This window comes from Triturus cristatus, chromosome 10, assembly GCF_964204655.1.
Source record: "Triturus cristatus chromosome 10, aTriCri1.1, whole genome shotgun sequence".
NCBI lineage: Eukaryota > Metazoa > Chordata > Amphibia > Caudata > Salamandridae > Triturus > Triturus cristatus.
Genome location: NC_140593.1, coordinates 274,440,224 through 274,461,877, shown reverse-complemented (window position 1 = coordinate 274,461,877; position 21,654 = coordinate 274,440,224). Strand labels below are relative to the sequence as shown.

The 21,654-nt window shown below is 41.6% G+C and overlaps 1 protein-coding gene across 1 annotated transcript in view; it reads right to left on the bottom strand.

Moving 5' to 3' along the window:
- LOC146789314 (protein lifeguard 1-like) overlaps positions 1–21,350 on the bottom strand; it is a 287,971-nt gene extending 266,621 nt beyond the window's left edge. The window contains exons 1-2 of the mRNA XM_085631062.1: positions 21,245–21,350; positions 20,070–20,453 (exon numbers count right to left, since the gene is read on the bottom strand). Coding sequence (XP_085487188.1) covers positions 20,070–20,430 — 361 coding nt within the window. The 5' untranslated portion in view covers positions 20,431–20,453; positions 21,245–21,350. The remainder of the gene's footprint in view (positions 1–20,069; positions 20,454–21,244) is intronic.
- Positions 21,351–21,654: the final 304 nt, after the last annotated feature.

The following is a 21,654-nucleotide window of genomic DNA, read 5'->3' as shown; positions in this document are numbered from 1 at the left end:
AAGTAGGTTAACTTGCCAGGTCGTATTGGCAGTTTAAAACTTCACACAAAGGGAATGCAGTGGCAGACCTGAGACATGTTTAAAGGGCTACTTAAGTGGGTGGCACAATCAATGCTGCACACCCACTGGTACCACAATTTACAGGCCCTGGGCACATATAATGCACTTTACTTGGGACTTATAAGTAAATTAAATATGCCAATTTTACCAGTTTTAAGTAAAGAGCACATGCATTTTATGGCACGACACGGAGGCCAACATTATGCAATAATTCCTTTATTGCTACCACCCAGCAGCAAGAAAAACAAACATCATGTTCTTAGAATAAACAATACAGAATCTCTAAGAACATTCGAATACAAACAAAACTCTTCAACATCATCTGCTCTCCCTTCTTTTATTGCTGCTGCTCAAAGAGATAAGTATAAATTGATTTGATAAATTTATTGAAGGAATTTTAAAAATATAAGAGGCTTGGAGAATGTTGATTAATGATTGAAATGAATAATATAATACTAATTGGTTTTTAGTTTGATCAGAATGTGTGTTGAGAAATTCATTTAAAATTTATTTGATAAGAGTTTGAAAAGAAATGAAATAATTATGTAAAAATGATATTAGGAAAATAATTTGTGAGGAAAACGATAGTATAAGAGGTATCATTTTGTTTATTTAATTTAGTGAGGTTGGAGGTTCTGGGATCGCGATTATAAATGTAAATTTATGAGCTTAAACAAAATTAAAATGCTCGCGATCGCGTAGAAGATTGAAGTTAAGGAGCATATTTAAATAATTAACAAGGTTTAAGTGTCGCTAACAATTTCGGTTGATGTGCGCGTTTTTCAAATGGAGTAATTGGCTCACGCTTACCGGAACGTTGAAGGCTGTCTTCAGACGCGTGTAGACTGAAAGAAGCGTGCGTTGGTCTGTTTTGAAGACGCGCTTGACTTGTTGAAGGGAAATGTCCCTTTGAAGCTTTCGTGCTGACGCCGGTTGCCTAGCAACGACGTTTAACAAGGGAGAGACGGATTTTTTCCTGACAAGACGATCGAGAGGAGCTTTTTAATGAGAATGAAGAGAGTTTTAACCAGTTAATAGAACTTTTAGATATAAAATAGGAATAGAATTTATTTTAATAATAAAAATAATAGTTTAAAAGAAGAGAAATAAAAAAAATAATTTGGGATTTTTTGTTTTGGAATGTAAAGGTTTCAAATTTGACATTATGGAACAAGGGGAAGGAACTCTAGAAGAGAAATTGAATAAGGCAATAGAAAAAATAATGACAGAAGTTTCAATAAGAATGGAAAAGAAATTAGAGTTGTTAGCCATGTCAAAATCGAATAGACAAAAGGAGGAAAGTTTTTGGTCAGAACCTGAGAATGAAGGGGCGCTTTGTAGTGGTAAGAAGGCTTCAAGGAAAAGAAAGCATGTTTCTTCAAAAGAAGATCATAATAAAAAATCAAAATCTACTATAATAGAGGATGAATGCTGTTCAGACAGGCAAATAGCGAAAGCCTCGGGCGTAAATAAAGGGCATGTTGGAGGCCCAAGTGATGAAGCAAAGAAAGGTAAGCGCAGACATAAATATGTGGTGTGTGACGATTCCTCTGAGAGTGCAGAGATAGAACTGAGTTACAGTGATGATTTTGACTCTGATGATGAAATACAAGTTAAAAAAGCAAAAAAGGATGAAAGCTCGAGATCAGAGAGTAAAATAATTAAAGATGCTTTGGGAGATAATATGTTTGACCCATTACTTATCAAACATCCTTTTTCCCCTGAGTGGTCAACATCTGATCATGTTTCTGAGTATTTAGAATACTGGATGAGAAGGGAAATTGCAAAAGAGGTGAGAGTAAGACTAAGATCCGAGTGTCCTCGACCAATTGTAAATAATAAAGTGTTGATGACATCAGAACTTGACCCAAAAATGTTTGCATTCATTGCGAAAGGGCGTCGTGATCCTAAGAAAGGAATTGATCGTGGATTAAAATCCTGTCAAGACAAGTTATTAGATGTGGTTGGTCCAGTGTCAAAAATATTTGATATGGCGGAGGAGGCCTATGCTGGAAAAAACGATATTGATGTACAAGAACTCCATGAATGGGTTCAGAGAGTTGTATGTTTATTAGGAAATGCGAACACAGCCTTATCTATAGAGAGAAGGAAGAGTCTATTACTAAAAATTGACCCAAAATTGGTAGACCTTGCAACCAAGGAGGAAGGACCTTTGGCTAAGGGTCTGCTTTTCGGTGATGAATTTATAAAAGAATTATCAAGATATGTAGGGGCGTTCAGCAGCCTACAAAAATCTCAAAGAGAGATTAAGAAGGTGTTTAGTGAACGTGTTTTTGGTTCGGCCGGGAGAATGCAAAGTCGGTTCCCCGGCCGAGGACAAGGAATTACAAGAGGCTCCTTCATTCGTGGATTTGGAAGAGGCTACCAGGGTCAACGATTTTAACGTGGTGGAGGATTTTTTCCACAAAGACAACGACCGAGAGAAAGATTTAATAGAGGGGAGAGACGAGGCAGAGGTTCGATCGGTAAGTCAAGACCCTTCTGTTATCCACTTAAAATTGGGCGGCAGACTTGCCCAATTTTTAGAGAACTGGTGGTCAATAACAAAGGACCCTTGGGTGTTGGAAACGGTACAAGGTTTCAAAATAGAATTTATAGGAAAACCAGTTCAAAGTAGGGTTCCGAATCGTATGATTTTCAAAAAAGATCAAATGAAGTTGATAGACTTAGAGGTAGAAGAATTAATAAAGAAAGGAGCAATAGAAAAAGAGAGAGAAAATGTGGAAGGATTCATAAGCAATATTTTTCTGGTGGAAAAGAAAGACAAAGGGGGAATGCGCCCTGTGATAAACTTACGTCAATTGAACGATTGGGTGAAATATCACCATTTCAAAATGGAGGGAATACATTTGTTGAAAGATGTGTTATTGAGAGGGGATTGGAGGACAAGATTAGATTTGAAAGATGCTTATCTGACAATATCAATATGGAAAGAGCATCAGAGGTATTTGAGATGTATATGGAGAGGTCAGATGTGGAAATTTGTGTGCCTACCTTTCAGCCTGTCTTCCGTTCCGTGGTGTTTCACAAAGGTTTTACGACCGGTGGCTGCTTTTCTGAGAGAGAGGGGTGTTCGAATGATAATTTATTTAGACGACATTTTGATAATGGATCACAACAAGAATACTCTTCTGTCTCATACGAAGTTGGCAATAGAGTTGCTAGAGTCTTTGGGTTTTGTGGTGAACAGGAAAAAATCTCAATGTGTTCCCAGTCAACAGACTCAGATTTTGGGATTTGTAGTAGATACGGTGCAAGCAGTTTTGAAACTTCCGAAAGAAAAATTAAAAAGGATTCGAAAAGAATTGAAAAATGTTTTGAAATTGAACAGCATCTCTTTAAGAATGTTGGCCCGCATAGCAGGTCTACTGTCTTCGACAATTCAGGCTATCTTTCCAGGTCCTTTACATTACAGGGCATTTCAGAGGTTGAAGGGTTTCCATTTAAGGAATGGTTTGAAATATTCAGAGAGTGTATGTCTCTCTCAGGAGGCAAGACAGGAGTTGATTTGGTGGCTGAGGAATATGGAAGCTTGGAATGGGCGAGCAATTTTTGGAGAGAATGCAGATCTGATTGTGGAATCAGATACAAGCTTGGAAGGCTGGGGTGCAAGATGCGGATTGTTAAGTACTGGAGGACGATGGACAAGTCAGGAAAGGAATCTACATATAAATTGTTTAGAATTATTAGCAGGATCTTTTGCAATAAAATGTTTTGGGAAACAGACTGCAAAATGTTCTGTCATTTTAAGGATGGACAATGTTTCTGCAGTTCGATATGTAAACAGGATAGGTGGACCAAGATCAAAAGGCCTAGCAGATTTAGCGAGAGTTTTTTGGGAGTATTGTTTGGAGAGGAATATTCATGTTCAAGCAGAGCATATCCCGGGTAATTCAAATTCTGTGGCAGATTGGTTTTCGAGGAATTTTTACGACTCCTGCGATTGGATGTTAGACAGATTAGTATTTGCGAAGTTGAACCAATTTTGGGGTCCATTTCAGACAGACCTTTTTGCAAACAGAATAAACACTCAGCTTGAGAGGTTTTTCAGTTCGCATCCGGACCCAGAGTCAATGGGAATAGATGCTTTTCTGCAGGATTGGAGAGGTCTTCATCCATTTGTATTCTCTCCGTTTTCAATGATAAGCAAAGTGACAGGGATGATTCGGAAGTGGAAAGAAACACTGGTGTAGGTCACTCCGTTTTGGAGCTCGCAAGCTTGGTACCCTATGTTATTGGAGATGAGTGTGAATTTTCCAATTCTAATTCCTATGTTTCAAGGGATCTTGCTGGACCCTCTGGGGGAGGTTCACAGTTTGGTGGACTCAGGTCAACGTCATCTGTTGGCATGGAGACTTTCAGCAAAGTCTGGAGTAAGCCAGGGCTTTCATCAGAAGCTTCAAAACTCATTGAGGAATCTTGGGCACATGGAACAAGGAAGGTATATAAGTCTGCATGGAATAAGTGGAATGGTTGGTGTGTGGAAAGGATTATGGATCCCGTATCAGCAGATGTAGTTCATGTTTTGAATTTCCTGACTGATTTATATAAAAGAGGTTTGGCATATAGGTCAGTGAATTCGTATAGATCTGCAGGACATATTTTAGTGAATGGAATTTCTGTTGGTCAAGACATTATGGTCAGGAGATTATTGAGAAGTATCAGGTTGGCTAAACCACCTGGTCCTAGGTATACTTCTCTCTGGGATGTGTCTATAGTATTACGTTTGTTCGAATCATGGGATGATAATAGTCTCTTGGATCTTAAAGATTTATCTTTCAAACTCACGATGTTGTTATGTCTTCTTTCTTTTAGAAGAGTTTCTGATGTACGTGCGTTAGAAATAACAAGCAGATGCTTTACTCCTGAGGGTATTTGTCTTTATATTAAACGAAGAACGAAAACTAACTCAAATGTTATTTTTTATCCATACTTTCAGGATAAGGAGAAACTTTGTGTGGTTCATTGTGTGAAGGAATATGAATATAGAACACGGCCTATAAGACCTGCTGGGGTAGAACAATTACTTATTTCTTACAGGTATCCATATAAAGCGGTTTCTTCTCCCACTTTGGCTAGATGGGTGAAAACATTAATGGAAAAAGCAGGTATAGATATAAGTACGTTTGGTGCACACTCCGTGAGAGGTGTAGCTGCATCAAAAGCACGAGTTTTGGGAGGTAGCTTGCAAGACATTTCAAAATGCGCAGATTGGTCATCAGATTCTGTGTTTAGAAAATATTATTTTAAACCTATTGAGAGTGCAGCTCAATGTATTGTTGATGTGCTTTGAACTTGCATAATGTTGACCTACGTGTCGTGCCATAAAATGTAGATTTTCCACAGCCTTGGTGGGCTGAAAATCTGGATTTTATTAAGGACACGGAGACAGTAGAATGAAAGACACCGGGCTCTGCACCATAGAAAAAGATATGAGCAGCCTTTTTACCGAAGACACGAGCAGCCTAAAAAATACAAGCAGCGACAGTGCACAAAGGAAAATGTACACAAAAGAGTTCTCCAAAATGACAAATGAAGAATGGATGCGTAATTAGACTGTACTTGGCCGGTGCTCCTGAGGCTTTAAGGGAAGTGAAGTATCGGCTGCCTGAGCAACTTAGGAAGCAGGAAAGAAGAGCGACGCATGAATCAACCAATGGTGAGTAGAGGCGGGAATAAAGTAGGTTTATTGATTGCAACAGGTCTTGCAGACAGCGCATGCGCGCTGATGCTTGACCTAAAAAGGGAGAAAGGGAACATAGGACTGAAAGGAAAACAAAGCAGGGCTACTTTGGATTGAGAAAGCAGGAGCTCAGTCCAAGCAGGCCTCTATTGCGAAAAACAGCATGGAGAGTCCGATATGGAAGGCAGCCACATGTGTTCTGCGAGGGAACGATTTCCCTCGCAGAACACACGTGGCTGCCTTCCAGCCACCAGCCACGTGCTTCAGACAGAATGGGCTGTTAAGTGCCTGGCAGTTTAAGGCGATGTGCAGAATCGACTGGGAAGCATCACTATCAGATGATATGCATTTAAATGAAATAATGTATCCCAAAACGCTACCTATTTAAAGGCAAGAGTCACAACCAGGCGTCCTGCAATTGGAGCAGCTCGCTTATTGACTGAAGTGAGGATCCAAATGTAGTGTAATTAATAAGGTGCATGAACCCTCCACAACCAGTGTTCTTTGCTTTCGCCCGCACAGAATACCTTCAAATGCATTCTGAAATGAATTAACTCCTTCAGGTGCAGGGCCTTGCGCTTCTGTATACTTTTTGACCCGAAGGCCGGAGACTGACTCAAACTCCTGCAGAAGGTACATTGCCAATGTGGAGCCAGTAGCCCCATCAGACAGGTAAGGAAAAAGGTCATTAGCATATAAGAAAATGATGTGTTACCAGCCCGACCATCAAACCCTTACCTGCAACTTCTAGCTCAAAATGTTTGGCGAGTGGCTCTATGGCGAATGCAAAGAGAAGAGGCAACAAAGGGCACCCTTTCCTGGTGCCCCGACTCACCATATGAACCTCTGTGGACATCTTTTGATTGAATTTGGGTGTTTGGGTTCCTATATCAATATAATCTTGAAAGCCGTTCTAGCAGGTGCTCCTGCACCTAAAACTCAAAAAGGCATAGAGATTGGCCCAATATATAAAAAAAGGACCCAGGGATCTGCCACAGAACTATTGCCCCATTAGCTTGATAGCTTCAATTCATAAAATCTTCTGCAGACAATTCCGCGATGAACTTAATGGGTGGTTAGCCGACAGCAAAATAATAACTTACTTCCAAGCTGATTTCCAGAGAAAATATGGGCAATGTTGACCAAACCATTAGATTCATTTTTTTAAATAAATCTTTTTATTGACAATTTAATAAAGAACACGTACAAAACACTGTCGTGCACTGGCATTCCATACGGCTGCATTAGCATTTCAGTACCCGGCATTCCCTGCGCTTCCTCCTCCCGACACAGTGGACATTGGTTAAGGATACAGATTAACCAGATAACGTCTCATCAAGGCCAGTGGGGATTAGGTAGTTCCAAATATTACCCCTGCAACAATTTCAATGTCCCCAAATTTCCGCACACTTTTGGAGGCATTCCCTGCTTTCATATACCACCCTCTCTGCCAACATACATCAATCTATGTCTCTCTTCTAGCCCATCAGCTGCGGCGCCTGCTCTGCCCCCCAGTCTTGCAATGTTTTGTTTAGCAACTCCCAATCCCAGGGTTATCCATATAGGCTCCATACGATTCAGATCTGTTTCGACTCAGTAAACACTATTTTGCAGAGGCGGTCACAGTGCCCCCAGTGACTTTACTCATACACGCCACTACTGGTGCCCAGAATCTTTGTAATAACAGGCATTCCCACACAATATGGTAGAATGTATCAAGCTGTCTACACCCACGTCGACAACTCTCCTCCGTCATCCTACCCATCTTAACAATTGTAGGAACCATTTGATTCTTGGTCACCAAGTGGAAGACGGTGGATATCAGCGGCAGCAACTTGTTTTTGCCTATGTGGATCTTCGTTCCACCTTCGACTTGCTCCAGAGAAATAAACTATGGGGTGTATTGAGGCAGCATGGGATGCCCCATGACATTTTAGACATCCTAATCAGATTGCATGAGGTCACCTACTCCCAGTTTAGATTGGGCCCTAATGGGGAATTGACTAGGCATATTCCTGTAGAAAAATGGGTTCACTAGGGTTGTGTCCTGGTCCCCACCTTGTTTTTATTACTTATTAATGGTTGTGTGGACTTTTTACTTGATTGCCAAAATGGTTCTCCTATTTTAGCTGGAACTAAGGGGTCTATTAGAATGACGGGCGGAACGCCACTGCCAGTATGGCGGTGGCGATCCGCCCGACATTCTCCTCCCCGCCATATTAGTATGGCGGGGGGTGACCCCGGCAGATGGAAAGACCGTCTGCCGGTTTTCCGCCGGTCACACAGGTGACTGGGCAGAAAAGGGGCCTGATATGGTGGCGGTGTCTGCGAGACACCGCCATCCATATTATGATGGCAGTGGGAAGCAGCCTTGAAAGTCATGCGGTCTTTGCCTTTGGGGGCCCGTAGCAGGCCCCCAGGAAGTTGGAGGGTGCACATGGGGGGTACCTATGGTACCCCCCTGCAGTGGCATGGGCAAAGTGGCAGGCACCTCATGGTGCCTGTCACCTTGTGTATGCCAATGCACGACTTGCATTCCCAGCATTGTGGCGGGCGCGCCACAATGCCGGGAATAGGGAATGCCACAGCCACGGTGGCGGTGGAATCCTAATTGCCGGTGCGGGACCGCCGCACCACTGGCGGTCGGTCCCAGCACCGCTAGGGTTGCCCGCCATCCTAATAGGCCCCTAAGCCATCTGCCCTGTTGTTACTGATGACACCCTTCTGCTTTTAAATACTCCCAGGGGGTTGTCAACCAAGTTGCAGCGATTTTCTCTATTTTGGGACCAGCATGGTCTTGAGTTGAACACAGCCAAGTCCAAGTGCATGAGCTTTAACCCACATAAACCGTTTAGGTGGAGTATATCACTGGATGGTGTCTCCCTTGACAGAGTGAGGGACTTTGATTATCTTGGCATCTGGATATCAGATTCTAAATCATGGGAGGCCCTGACAGAAAAGAGTGGTGCTACATTAAAAGACAGGGCTGGGGCACTACTAAGATTTGCAAAACCAAACAAGTCTTACCCCATTAACTAGCCCCTTCAAATATAAAAGGCGCAGGTTCTAACTGCAGCACTGTACTGTAGTAAATTATGGGCCCATTCTGATTTGACTAAACTGGGTTGCAAGGAAAACAAGTGTGTGCAGTCATTACTAGTTCTTCCCCAGAGCTGTCCCTTTTTGCTTGTACGACTTGATCTCGGGTTGCGGCAGTTGGACCTGGTTGCTAAGCTTCGTTCACTAACTTAGTGGGTGCGTATCTGGAAGTTGGATGAGCTGAAACCATACAGGGAGGGTCATGCTGACATCCTTGGAAGATATGGTGTTTAAAGGAAGATCTCAAGGTTAAGATCTATCAAGGCGAACCTGATGGAGCCTGGCCTGGAGGATCTTTGAAATTCGCCTGCACTTATTGGCCAGGGCACTACGGAATTGCTAAAAGTAAGATTTTGAGAAAGGCAATATGCTAAACTTACAGCACCTGGAGCTGCAGGTGTGTTAACACAATACTTTCTAACTTTTAAAGTGTTTTTTCTTTTAACAAAAACATTTTAGGTACTATTTGCCCTGCCGCTGCGAGATCTCTCTACTTAAAATTTCAATACAGCATTCTTTCACTCAGAGCATTATCCAGTACCTGGCTAGCCAACTCCGGGAGCTCTGCAGCATGCTGTGCCTGCTCTTATTATAAAGAGAATGATGAACATGTTCTCTCTTTTTTGTCCAGCATACTCAGCAGGCCACTGTAAATGGATCAACCCGGAATGCCATAAACTGGGCCTATTAGATTGGTCAACTGCATTATTAGCTTTTAAGAAAGGACAAGACCCATTTGCTGTACATGCTGTAGTGAGGTACCCTCAGAATGCATGGTACAAACTGACAAGTTCCTTAATGCAATCTTTTTTAAATTATATTACTGTTGCACTTTTATATATGTTTCCACATGCTTTTGCACTTTAGTCTTTATATGCTGCTGTACAGCCACATGCCCTATGTGATAACCCAATATAGTGCTCTTCTTTCACTTCTGGTTTTTGATGCTTTAGCTCTGTATGGCTATCATTACGCCTTACCTCAATGAATTGTATCTGTCGTATTGTATTGTTTTACACTCCTTAATGGTTTGTAATAACCGAATAAAGTTATAATGATGAGTGCAAATTCCTCTAGGTATGGGACTCCCTACTGCATTTCTTACCCAGAGCTGCCTGAGGCTGGAGAGGATCCTGGTGCAGTTCATACTGAGTCAAAGGAGCTATGGGTTCATAGGTTGGGAGAGAAGGAACGGTGACCAACACTGAAAAAGTAGGAAAGTGGAATGGGATGGTCTCCTTCATTCCTTATTTGTGTTAATTATTGAAAAATCAGTAAAATGTATTGAATCATAGAAGCTATCAGCTCAAGCTCTATTTGGTAATGTGTCCTGCTCACTGGAATTTAATGATTGATATTTCCTGCATACAGTATTTAGTGGTTAGCTTCGTTCCCTGTATTTACAAGTTGACACTGCATGTGGTAGTTGCAAACAACCACTGTGCACTGTACCACTTACACCCCTGAGAGATAAATGGGAGACAGAACTACAGAAGTTGTTAAATGACAAAGAATGGGAGCAAACACTAGAATACCCAAAGAAAGTGTCCCGTAATCCCAGATTCCAAAATATACAATTCTTTATCTTGCATCGTGCATACCTAACTTCCGAGCACCTCCAAAGATACTACCCGAACACACCATTCTCATGCCCAAGATGTCAACTTCCCAGCACATCTTTCTTTCACATGTTTTGGGACTGTCCAACGTTTCACTCCTATTGGAGTACAATACACACCACAATATGTGACATAACAGGATTTACAGACCTTACCACATGGGATGTTTGTGCATTAGGTTTATTCAAAAGCCACAAACATCACAAAATTAACACGCGGTTTGCGTCTCTGGCCCTATTATTAGCTAAGCGGGGCATTGCCATGCATTGGAGGACCCCAGCCGGACCACCACTAGCAGCCTGGGTAGGAGCAGTCTCTAAATAGGGGCAGCTGAAGAAGAGGCTGAACGATACGAGGAAGCCTGAGGCGTACGTAAACAGTGGAAATCCATGCAATGGACGACATTCCTACATGCCTTCAAACACACTCTAGAACACACAGGGTCCCCCAGGCCAACCCCACTTCCTACGCAAGTCATCTCGAACACACCCTCTCCCGATGGAGACCCCTTATCTGAACTCAGCTCATGAGTCGCACAAACACAGCTCACTCTAATGACTCCCACTCGAGCCTTGTTAAGTCACCAGTTCTAGCACCCTTACTGTGCAAGCGCAGGCATGGACTATCAGCACCCCTCATCCAAGTCAGCTCTCCTATCCCCACCTTACTCAGTAAACCCCAAGTTCACTTTAACCCCCTCTCCCCCGTTTACTCATGGTTACTACACTATGACCAGTGTACTCTCACAGCTGCCCATGTTCAAGTTGAGGACTTAATACAACCATGAAATGCCAAAATCGTAACCACACTCCTCTGATAACAGGTTAATGGGCAAAGTACTGAAATAGATACCATGAAATTGCAACCAAATGCATGTACTAATTCTTATGTATAACGTGATGGAAGCTGTTGTAACATTTCATTACTGAACCATGAAAATAAAATATATATATATTTTTTTAAAGTACATATCCTTTAATAGGTAAATAAGTACACTTGTAAGCATGGGTTTTAGGTAGCATACACAATTGCACATTCCAAAATTGAGAACACGTCAAAGAGTGGACGAGCAAGCCAGAAGAGTCACATGTGAAGCCCACATCCAGCAACAGGGGGCATACTTGCCAACATTCAGTGTTAACAAAAAAGAGGTACCATATTCCATGTTTACAACTGCTAGGGCCAGTGGAAATAAACCAGACGTGGCGCCATCTTTCCCTGGCATGGATTTTCTCAATATGGCAAGAATCATAATCCTTATTTGCCAATGCCAGAAGTATTTCCTTGGTGTACAATGACACTGTGTCAATGCTAATGATGAGTTAATAAAACAGAGAAATAACTATTGTTTACATTTTAGCAATCACCTAAAATGTACTACCATCAGTTATCTTCAGCAGGCACATTGCCCAACTGAGCTGACTTAAGACAGTGAGACAAACTCTTCTAGCAACTTTTTAAGTAGTTGAGGTTTCACAGTTGTACATATATAAAGTACCCTTTCTTTCCCTGACTGCCCCAGAGACTGGCGCTCTTCCCTTTTCCTGAGCTGTCCTTGTGTTCAGGTCTGTCAGAGTAATTTGTGTACTCCTTGACTTTGGTAGCTGTTTTGTCTGCATTCTATTGGGACACTGACAGGAGCTTAACAAGCATTGTAAATGCAATAGGCCTCGCATTTGTTTGAGTTAGAGCTATTGGTATTGTAAATGGCAGTGTTTTTTCCCTGTGTGTTATGGAGTGTATGTATGTGGTGCGTAGTGGTATTCTGTGGATTGTATTGAATTAATTACTTGTGGCATTGTGTGGTGTGGATTTATGTGGAGTGGTTTTCTGTAGTGGAATTATGTGGTATGGTGTGCTGTGGAATTATGTGGATAGTAATTACGTGGTATTGAGTGTAGTGGAATTATGTTGAGTGGGGTGTGTGTTATACAGTGTAATTAGGTGGAATGGTACTTTCTTCTGTGGAGCAACGTTTATTAAAGGACACTCACAAAAGCTAATCAAAAGCTGGAGGTGGGCTGTAAGCCTCCTGAGCGAATATAGCATGTCGAGAGACAGCGTATGCGCTGGCTAGGCTCGGCCTAAAAGGGAAGGTTTTGGCTTGGCAAGTAGGTTAACTTGCCAGGTCGTATTGGCAGTTTAAAACTTCACACACAGGGAATGCAGTGGCAGACCTGAGACATGTTTAAAGGGCTACTTAAGTGGGTGGCACAATCAATGCTGCACACCCACTGGTACCACAATTTACAGGCCCTGGGCACATATAATGCACTTTACTTGGGACTTATAAGTAAATTAAATATGCCAATTTTACCATGTTTTAAGTAAAGAGCACATGCATCTTATGGCACGACACGGAGGCCAACATTATGCAATAATTCCTTTATTGCTACCACCCAGCAGCAAGAAAAACAAACATCATGTTCTTAGAATAAAGAATACAGAATCTCTAAGAACATTCGAATACAAACAAAACTCTTCAACATCATCTGCTCTCCCTTCTTTTATTGCTGCTGCTCAAAGAGATAAGTATAAATTGATTTGATAAATTTATTGAAGGAATTTTAAAAATATAAGAGGCTTGGAGAATGTTGATTAATAATTGAAATGAATAATATAATACTAATTGGTTTTTAGTTTGATCAGAATGTGTGTTGAGAAATTCATTTAAAATGTATTTGATAAGAGTTTGAAAAGAAATGAAATAATTATGTAAAAATGATATTAGGAAAATAATTTGTGAGGAAAACGATAGTATAAGAGGTATCATTTTGTTTATTTAATTTAGTGAGGTTGGAGGTTCTGGGATCGCGATTATAAATGTAAATTTATGAGCTTAAACAAAATTAAAATGCTCGCGATCGCGTAGAAGATTGAAGTTAAGGAGCATATTTAAATAATTAACAAGGTTTAAGTGTCGCTAACAATTTCGGTTGATGTGCGCGTTTTTCAAATGGAGTAATTGGCTCGCGCTTACCGGAACGTTGAAGGCTGTCTTCAGACGTGTGTAGACTGAAAGAAGCGTGCGTTGGTCTGTTTTGAAGACGCGCTTGACTTGTTGAAGGGAAATGTCCCTTTGAAGCTTTCGTGCTGACGCCGGTTGCCTAGCAACGACGTTTAACAAGGGAGAGACAGATTTTTTCCTGACAAGACGATCGAGAGGAGCTTTTTAATGAGAATGAAGAGAGTTTTAACCAGTTAATAGAACTTTTAGATATAAAATAGGAATAGGATTTATTTTAATAATAAAAATAATAGTTTAAAAGAAGAGAAATAAAAAAAATAATTTGGGATTTTTTGTTTTGGAATGTAAAGGTTTCAAATTTGACATTATGGAACAAGGGGAAGGAACTCTAGAAGAGAAATTGAATAAGGCAATAGAAAAAATAACGACAGAAGTTTCAATAAGAATGGAAAAGAAATTAGAGTTGTTAGCCATGTCAAAATCGAATAGACAAAAGGAGGAAAGTTTTTGGTCAGAACCTGAGAATGAAGGGGCGCATTGTAGTGGTAAGAAGGCTTCAAGGAAAAGGAAGCATATTTCTTCAAAAGAAGATCATAATAAAAAATCAAAATCTACTATAATAGAGGATGAATGCTGTTCAGACAGGCAAATAGCGAAAGCCTCGGGCGTAAATAAAGGGCATGTTGGAGGCCCAAGTGATGAAGCAAAGAAAGGTAAGCGCAGACATAAATATGTGGTGTGTGACGATTCCTCTGAGAGTGCAGAGATAGAACTGAGTTGCAGTGATGATTTTGACTCTGATGATGAAATACAAGTTAAAAAAGCAAAAAAGGATGAAAGCTCGAGATCAGAGAGTAAAATAATTAAAGATGCTTTGGGAGATAATATGTTTGACCCATTACTTATCAAACATCCTTTTTCCCCTGAGTGGTCAACATCTGATCATGTTTCTGAGTATTTAGAATACTGGATGAGAAGGGAAATTGCAAAAGAGGTGAGAGTAAGACTAAGATCCGAGTGTCCTCGACCAATTGTAAATAATAAAGTGTTGATGACATCAGAACTTGACCCGAAAATGTTTGCATTCATTGCGAAAGGGCGTCGTGATCCTAAGAAAGGAATTGATCGTGGATTAAAATCCTGTCAAGACAAGTTATTAGATGTGGTTGGTCCAGTGTCAAAAATATTTGATATGGCGGAGGAGGCCTATGCTGGAAAAAACGATATTGATGTACAAGAACTCCATGAATGGGTTCAGAGAGTTGTATGTTTATTAGGAAATGCGAACACAGCCTTATCTATAGAGAGAAGGAAGAGTCTATTACTAAAAATTGACCCAAAATTGGTAGACCTTGCAACCAAGGAGGAAGGACCTTTGGCTAAGGGTCTGCTTTTCGGTGATGAATTTATAAAAGAATTATCAAGATATGTAGGGGCGTTCAGCAGCCTACAAAAATCTCAAAGAGAGATTAAGAAGGTGTTTAGTGAACGTGTTTTTGGTTCGGCCGGGAGAACGCAAAGTCGGTTCCCCGGCCGACGACAAGGAATTACAAGAGGCTCCTTCATTCGTGGATTTGGAAGAGGCTACCAGGGTCAACGATTTTTCCGTGGTGGAGGATTTTTTCCACAAAGACAACGACCGAGAGGAAGATTTAATAGAGGGGAGAGACGAGGCAGAGGTTCGATCGGTAAGTCAAGACCCTTCTGTTATCCACTTAAAATTGGGCGGCAGACTTGCCCAATTTTTAGAGAACTGGTGGTCAATAACATAGGACCCTTGGGTGTTGGAAACGGTACAAGGTTTCAAAATAGAATTTATAGGAAAACCAGTTCAAAGTAGGGTTCCGAATCGTATGATTTTCAAAAAAGATCAAATGAAGTTGATAGACTTAGAGGTAGAAGAATTAATAAAGAAAGGAGCAATAGAAAAAGAGAGAGAAAATGTGGAAGGATTCATAAGCAATATTTTTCTGGTGGAAAAGAAAGACAAAGGGGGAATGCGCCCTGTGATAAACTTACGTCAATTGAACGATTGGGTGAAATATCACCATTTCAAAATGGAGGGAATACATTTGTTGAAAGATGTCTTATTGAGAGGGGATTGGATGACAAGATTAGATTTGAAAGATGCTTATCTGACAATATCAATATGGAAAGAGCATCAGAGGTATTTGAGATTTATATGGAGAGGCCAGATGTGGAAATTTGTGTGCCTACCTTTCGGCCTGTCATCCGTTCCGTGGTGTTTCACGAAGGTTTTACGACCGGTGGCTGCTTTTCTGAGAGAGAGGGGTGTTCGAATGATAATTTATTTAGACGACATTTTGATAATGGATCACAACAAGAATACTCTTCTGTCTCATACGAAGTTGGCAATAGAGTTGCTAGAGTCTTTGGGTTTTGTGGTGAACAGGAAAAAATCTCAATGTGTTCCCAGTCAACAGACTCAGATTTTGGGATTTGTAGTAGATACGGTGCAAGCAGTTTTGAAACTTCCGAAAGAAAAATTAAAGAGGATTCGAAAAGAATTGAAAAATGTTTTGAAATTGAACAGCATCTCTTTAAGAATGTTGGCCCGCATAGCAGGTCTACTGTCTTCGACAATTCAGGCTATCTTTCCAGGTCCTTTACATTACAGGGCATTACAGAGGTTGAAGGGTTTCCATTTAAGGAATGGTTTGAAATATTCAGAGAGTGTATGTCTCTCTCAGGAGGCAAGACAGGAGTTGATTTGGTGGCTGAGGAATATGGAAGCTTGGAATGGGCGAGCAATTTTTGGAGAGAATGCAGATCTGATTGTAGAATCAGATACAAGCTTGGAAGGCTGGGGTGCAAGATGCGGATTGTTAAGTACTGGAGGACGATGGACAAGTCAGGAAAGGAATCTACATATAAATTGTTTAGAATTATTAGCAGGATCTTTTGCAATAAAATGTTTTGGGAAACAGACTGCAAAATGTTCTGTCATTTTAAGGATGGACAATGTTTCTGCAGTTCGATATGTAAACAGGATAGGTGGACCAAGATCAAAAGGCCTAGCAGATTTAGCGAGAGTTTTTTGGGAGTATTGTTTGGAGAGGAATATTCATGTTCAAGCAGAGCATATCCCGGGTAATTCAAATTCTGTGGCAGATTGGTTTTCGAGGAATTTTTACGACTCCTGCGATTGGATGTTAGACAGATTAGTATTTGCGAAGTTGAACCAATTTTGGGGTCCATTTCAGACAGACCTTTTTGCAAACAGAATAAACACTCAGCTTGAGAGGTTTTTCAGTTCGCATCCGGACCCAGAGTCAATGGGAATAGATGCTTTTCTGCAGGATTGGAGAGGTCTTCATCCATTTGTATTCTCTCCGTTTTCAATGATAAGCAGAGTGACAGGGATGATTCGGAAGTGGAAAGAAACACTGGTGTAGGTCACTCCGTTTTGGAGCTCGCAAGCTTGGTACCCTATGTTATTGGAGATGAGTGTGAATTTTCCAATTCTAATTCCTATGTTTCAAGGGATCTTGCTGGACCCTCTGGGGGAGGTTCACAGTTTGGTGGACTCAGGTCAACGTCATCTGTTGGCATGGAGACTTTCAGCAAAGTCTGGAGTAAGCCAGGGCTTTCATCAGAAGCTTCAAAACTCATTGAGGAATCTTGGGCACATGGAACAAGGAAGGTATATAAGTCTGCATGGAATAAGTGGAATGGTTGGTGTGTGGAAAGGAATATGGATCCCGTATCAGCAGATGTAGTTCATGTTTTGAATTTCCTGACTGATTTATATAAAAGAGGTTTGGCATATAGGTCAGTGAATTCGTATAGATCTGCAGGACATATTTTAGTGAATGGAATTTCTGTTGGTCAAGACATTATGGTCAGGAGATTATTGAGAAGTATCAGGTTGGCTAAACCACCTGGTCCTAGGTATACTTCTCTCTGGGATGTGTCTATAGTATTACGTTTGTTCGAATCATGGGATGATAATAGTCTCTTGGATCTTAAAGATTTATCTTTCAAACTCACGATGTTGTTATGTCTTCTTTCTTTTAGAAGAGTTTCTGATGTACGTGCGTTAGAAATAACAAGCAGATGCTTTACTCCTGAGGGTATTTGTCTTTATATTAAACGAAGAACGAAAACTAACTCAAATGTTATTTTTTATCCATACTTTCAGGATAAGGAGAAACTTTGTGTGGTTCATTGTGTGAAGGAATATGAATATAGAACACGGCCTATAAGACCTGCTGGGGTAGAACAATTACTTATTTCTTACAGGTATCCATATAAAGCGGTTTCTTCTCCCACTTTGGCTAGATGGGTGAAAACATTAATGGAAAAAGCAGGTATAGGTATAAGTACGTTTGGTGCACACTCCGTGAGAGGTGTAGCTGCATCAAAAGCACGAGTTTTGGGAGGTAGCTTGCAAGACATTTTAAAATGCGCAGATTGGTCATCAGATTCTGTGTTTAGAAAATATTATTTTAAACCTATTGAGAGTGCAGCTCAATGTATTGTTGATGTGCTTTGAACTTGCATAATGTTGACCTACGTGTCGTGCCATAAAATGTAGATTTTCCACAGCCTTGGTGGGCTGAAAATCTGGATTTTATTAAGGACACGGAGACAGTAGAATGAAAGACACCGGGCTCTGCACCATAGAAAAAGATATGAGCAGCCTTTTTACCGAAGACACGAGCAGCCTAAAAAATACAAGCAGCGACAGTGCACAAAGGAAAATGTACACAAAAGAGTTCTCCAAAATGACAAATGAAGAATGGATGCGTAATTAGACTGTACTTGGCCGGTGCTCCTGAGGCTTTAAGGGAAGTGAAGTATCGGCTGCCTGAGCAACTTAGGAAGCAGGAAAGAAGAGCGACGCATGAATCAACCAATGGTGAGTAGAGGCGGGAATAAAGTAGGTTTATTGATTGCAACAGGTCTTGCAGACAGCGCATGCGTGCTGATGCTTGACCTAAAAAGGGAGAAAGGGAACATAGGACTGAAAGGAAAACAAAGCAGGGCTACTTTGGATTGAGAAAGCAGGAGCTCAGTCCAAGCAGGCCTCTATTGCGAAAAACAGCATGGAGAGTCCGATATGGAAGGCAGCCACGTGTGTTCTGCGAGGGAAATCGGGGTGCTTCAGACAGAATGGGCTGTTAAGTGCCTGGCAGTTTAAGGCGATGTGCAGAATCGACTGGGAAGCATCACTATCAGATGATATGCATTTAAATGAAATAATGCATCCCAAAACGCTACCTATTTAAAGGCAAGAGTCACAACCAGGCGTCCTGCAATTGGAGCAGCTCGCTTATTGACTGAAGTGAGGATCCAAATGTAGTGTAATTAATAAGGTGCATGAACCCTCCACAACCAGTGTTCTTTGCTTTCGCCCGCACAGAATACCTTCAAATGCATTCTGAAATGAATTAACTCCTTCAGGTGCAGGGCCTTGCGCTTCTGTATACTTTTTGAAGAAGCGCCCTGGTGGAATGCTCAATGCAAGCCATGGCCAGTCTGGCCGAAGCACAGGGCTTGCAGTGACAGTGTCAGGGGTCACACGGCTCAGGCAAGGGTCGCAGCTGTGACCCCTAAATCACGTCCAGGTTGGTAAGGCCATAAATGACAGGCGTGTGTAGTACTTATGTAGTATGATGAGTGTGAGTGGCTAACGTCCATGTTGGTAAGGCCATAAATGACAGGCATGTGTAGTACTTATGTAGTATGGCTATTAACAGGTGCACTGGCAAAACACAACATGGTGATAAGAATAAAGAGTTAAGTGATTTTTAATATAAGCCACGATCTTGACTGCCATGTCGCTATTGGGTGCACAGGAATCTGCTCAGTGCCCTTGATTATTACAAGTTAATTTACTCTTTTGTGTACCAAGTAGGAGTAAGAATCATATTCAGCAAGCAGAGGGTGTGACTGTAATGCACTTTGCTTTTAGACAGGAAAAAAGTAGGAGTAGTCTCAGGAAGTGAGATTCAAGGTTCTGAAAAAAGCCACAGGGAATGGCGGCAGAAACATATAGCCCAAGCATAAGAAGGAAGGTAGGGCCATTAAACCCCATCAAACTTCTGTTTTATCTTTCCCAAATTTTAACCATACCGACTGGAGGATTTAATAACACAAGATTTCCTACCAGTCAGGTATATTTAACCCATAAAGAACCCCTCCATCTCCTATCTTCCATTATTTGTGGTCTGATACTATTCACAGGTAGCAGCACGAACCGTTCCACAGTGGAAAGGGAAGGAAGCCAATGATGAAGTATGCCACCAACTGGTAACTCTGGTATGTGAGGTTTGTACTACACAAAAGGGTTTTTTCATAAGGGAGGAATAGCCCATTCCTTAGAGTGGGGCTATTGTTTTGTGTTAGCTCTTGGACAAATATGGAGACAAAAATTGAGTCTAATGTAAAGGTAGCCTCGTATTCCTATTAACATTGGGCGTGGGTCAATGTAACTTTTTCCTCACACCAGTCACTGTTAGCATTTGTCATCGTCTCTTAAAGAGTATTCTGTAAACTAAAGTAGACTTAGAAAGCTCCGTGGTCAAACAAAGCATCACTTTGGTGACACGGTGCCACACCCCCACTGACACAACAGTATGCACCACCCCCTTACCTCTGCGGATGGCTTTGTCTGAGAAGGCAGTGGACCCACTCATGGGGCTCTCGTACTCCGGGGGCAAGTCCACGACGTCAACATCGTTCCTGCTACCGCCCAGAAAGGCTTGCTGCGCCATGGGGGGCGGGGGGCTGCCATAGGGGGGCGCCACGGGTGCTCCTGGTATCGCGCCAGGAGGCTGGTAGTAGGGAGGTGGCGGCGGGAATGCGGGTGACGCAGGGTAGGGGGCCAGCCTGGGGTCTGCCGGGTACTGGGGCTGCTGGTTAGGCGGTGGCGGGTACGCCCCCCCGGCGGCCAGAGGGAGCTGTGGGGGGCCATACTGGTAAACCGTCGCGGGTGGTGGGCTTCCTTTCTCCATCTTCCTCTGTGGCTTCTCGGCACCTGCAGGGGAGTCCAAAAGGGGAAAAAAAAGATGTTAGTCACTGAAAACAAAAATATGCAATACCTCTGCAGCGCGAATTGACACTTCAGCGACATTTCTACCAGTGGGAGATTTAGAAGGGCCCGGCTCCGCAGCTTGGGCCGTGGCTTCGACGCCTGGGCGGACATTTATCCTCGAGCGAGGCCCGTCGCACTGGCTGGCTGTGGGGAAAAAAACCCTTCAATGTACAGGGCCTGAGGTGCGTATCCGCCGTGCTGAGCAGGGAGCACATGGCTGTCGGACTTGTACCTCCATGACACGAAAGCTCACAGTAGAGGAAGCAAGTTGTGGGAGTTGCACTGTATTCATTGTTTTTGTTTAGCGCAAGTATTAACTGTAGAATAGCACTATCTATTGAAAACATCTCACAATGAGAAAAGCCATCAGACAAGTGTATTTCAGAACAATAAAAGTTAAAATACATTAAAACACTGCTAATAAAAGGTGTACTCTTGACAGGTAAGTTCTAAGTATATTTTCAGAAAGGGAAGTTTACAGAAATGCAATCCCTTATTTATTGTAGGTATGAAGCCATAGTCACATTTTTTTCCAAATACAACGACCAAAAACTACAATTTACTTCCTATTTGCAGAACATCTCAAGCTTTGCTTACCTTGAAATATTTTGCCCTTACATTTTAAAGTTATTAAAGATAACTAAATACTTGCAAATACAAAAATGTAAACTAGAGTATTTGCCAGTACCAAGAGCACTGATATATTAAATGAAAAGTTTGTCATAATAACTTACCTCTGTAAGGAAATGGTGTGATTTCTGCAATATCACAAAGTCAAGCAGAGCGAGAGACTTGTCAGCGGAAGTGTTCACCGTCGAATGAGCTTTGCAGTTTTTTTCTTTCGTTAGGACTGATTACTTTGTCTTGCAGTTTCCGGGACAGTCAGGTGGCTTGGTGTAATCAAGCAGATAAGGCGGAAGGGAATAAGTAGTTCTACTTCGCCTTTACATAAAAACTTTTAGACCCTCGGTAAAAGATATTTGTTAGTGTACCTTAACTGTGAGAAAAGTAAAAATCTTTCTCTTTGTAGTGGCCGAAAGTTTATTTTACAAAAACCTCAAAGTTAAGAACTAGCCTAGACAATATTAAAAAATAGCATTTTATTAAATAAAGTTGGTCATATTATATTTATTTTAGACAAAAG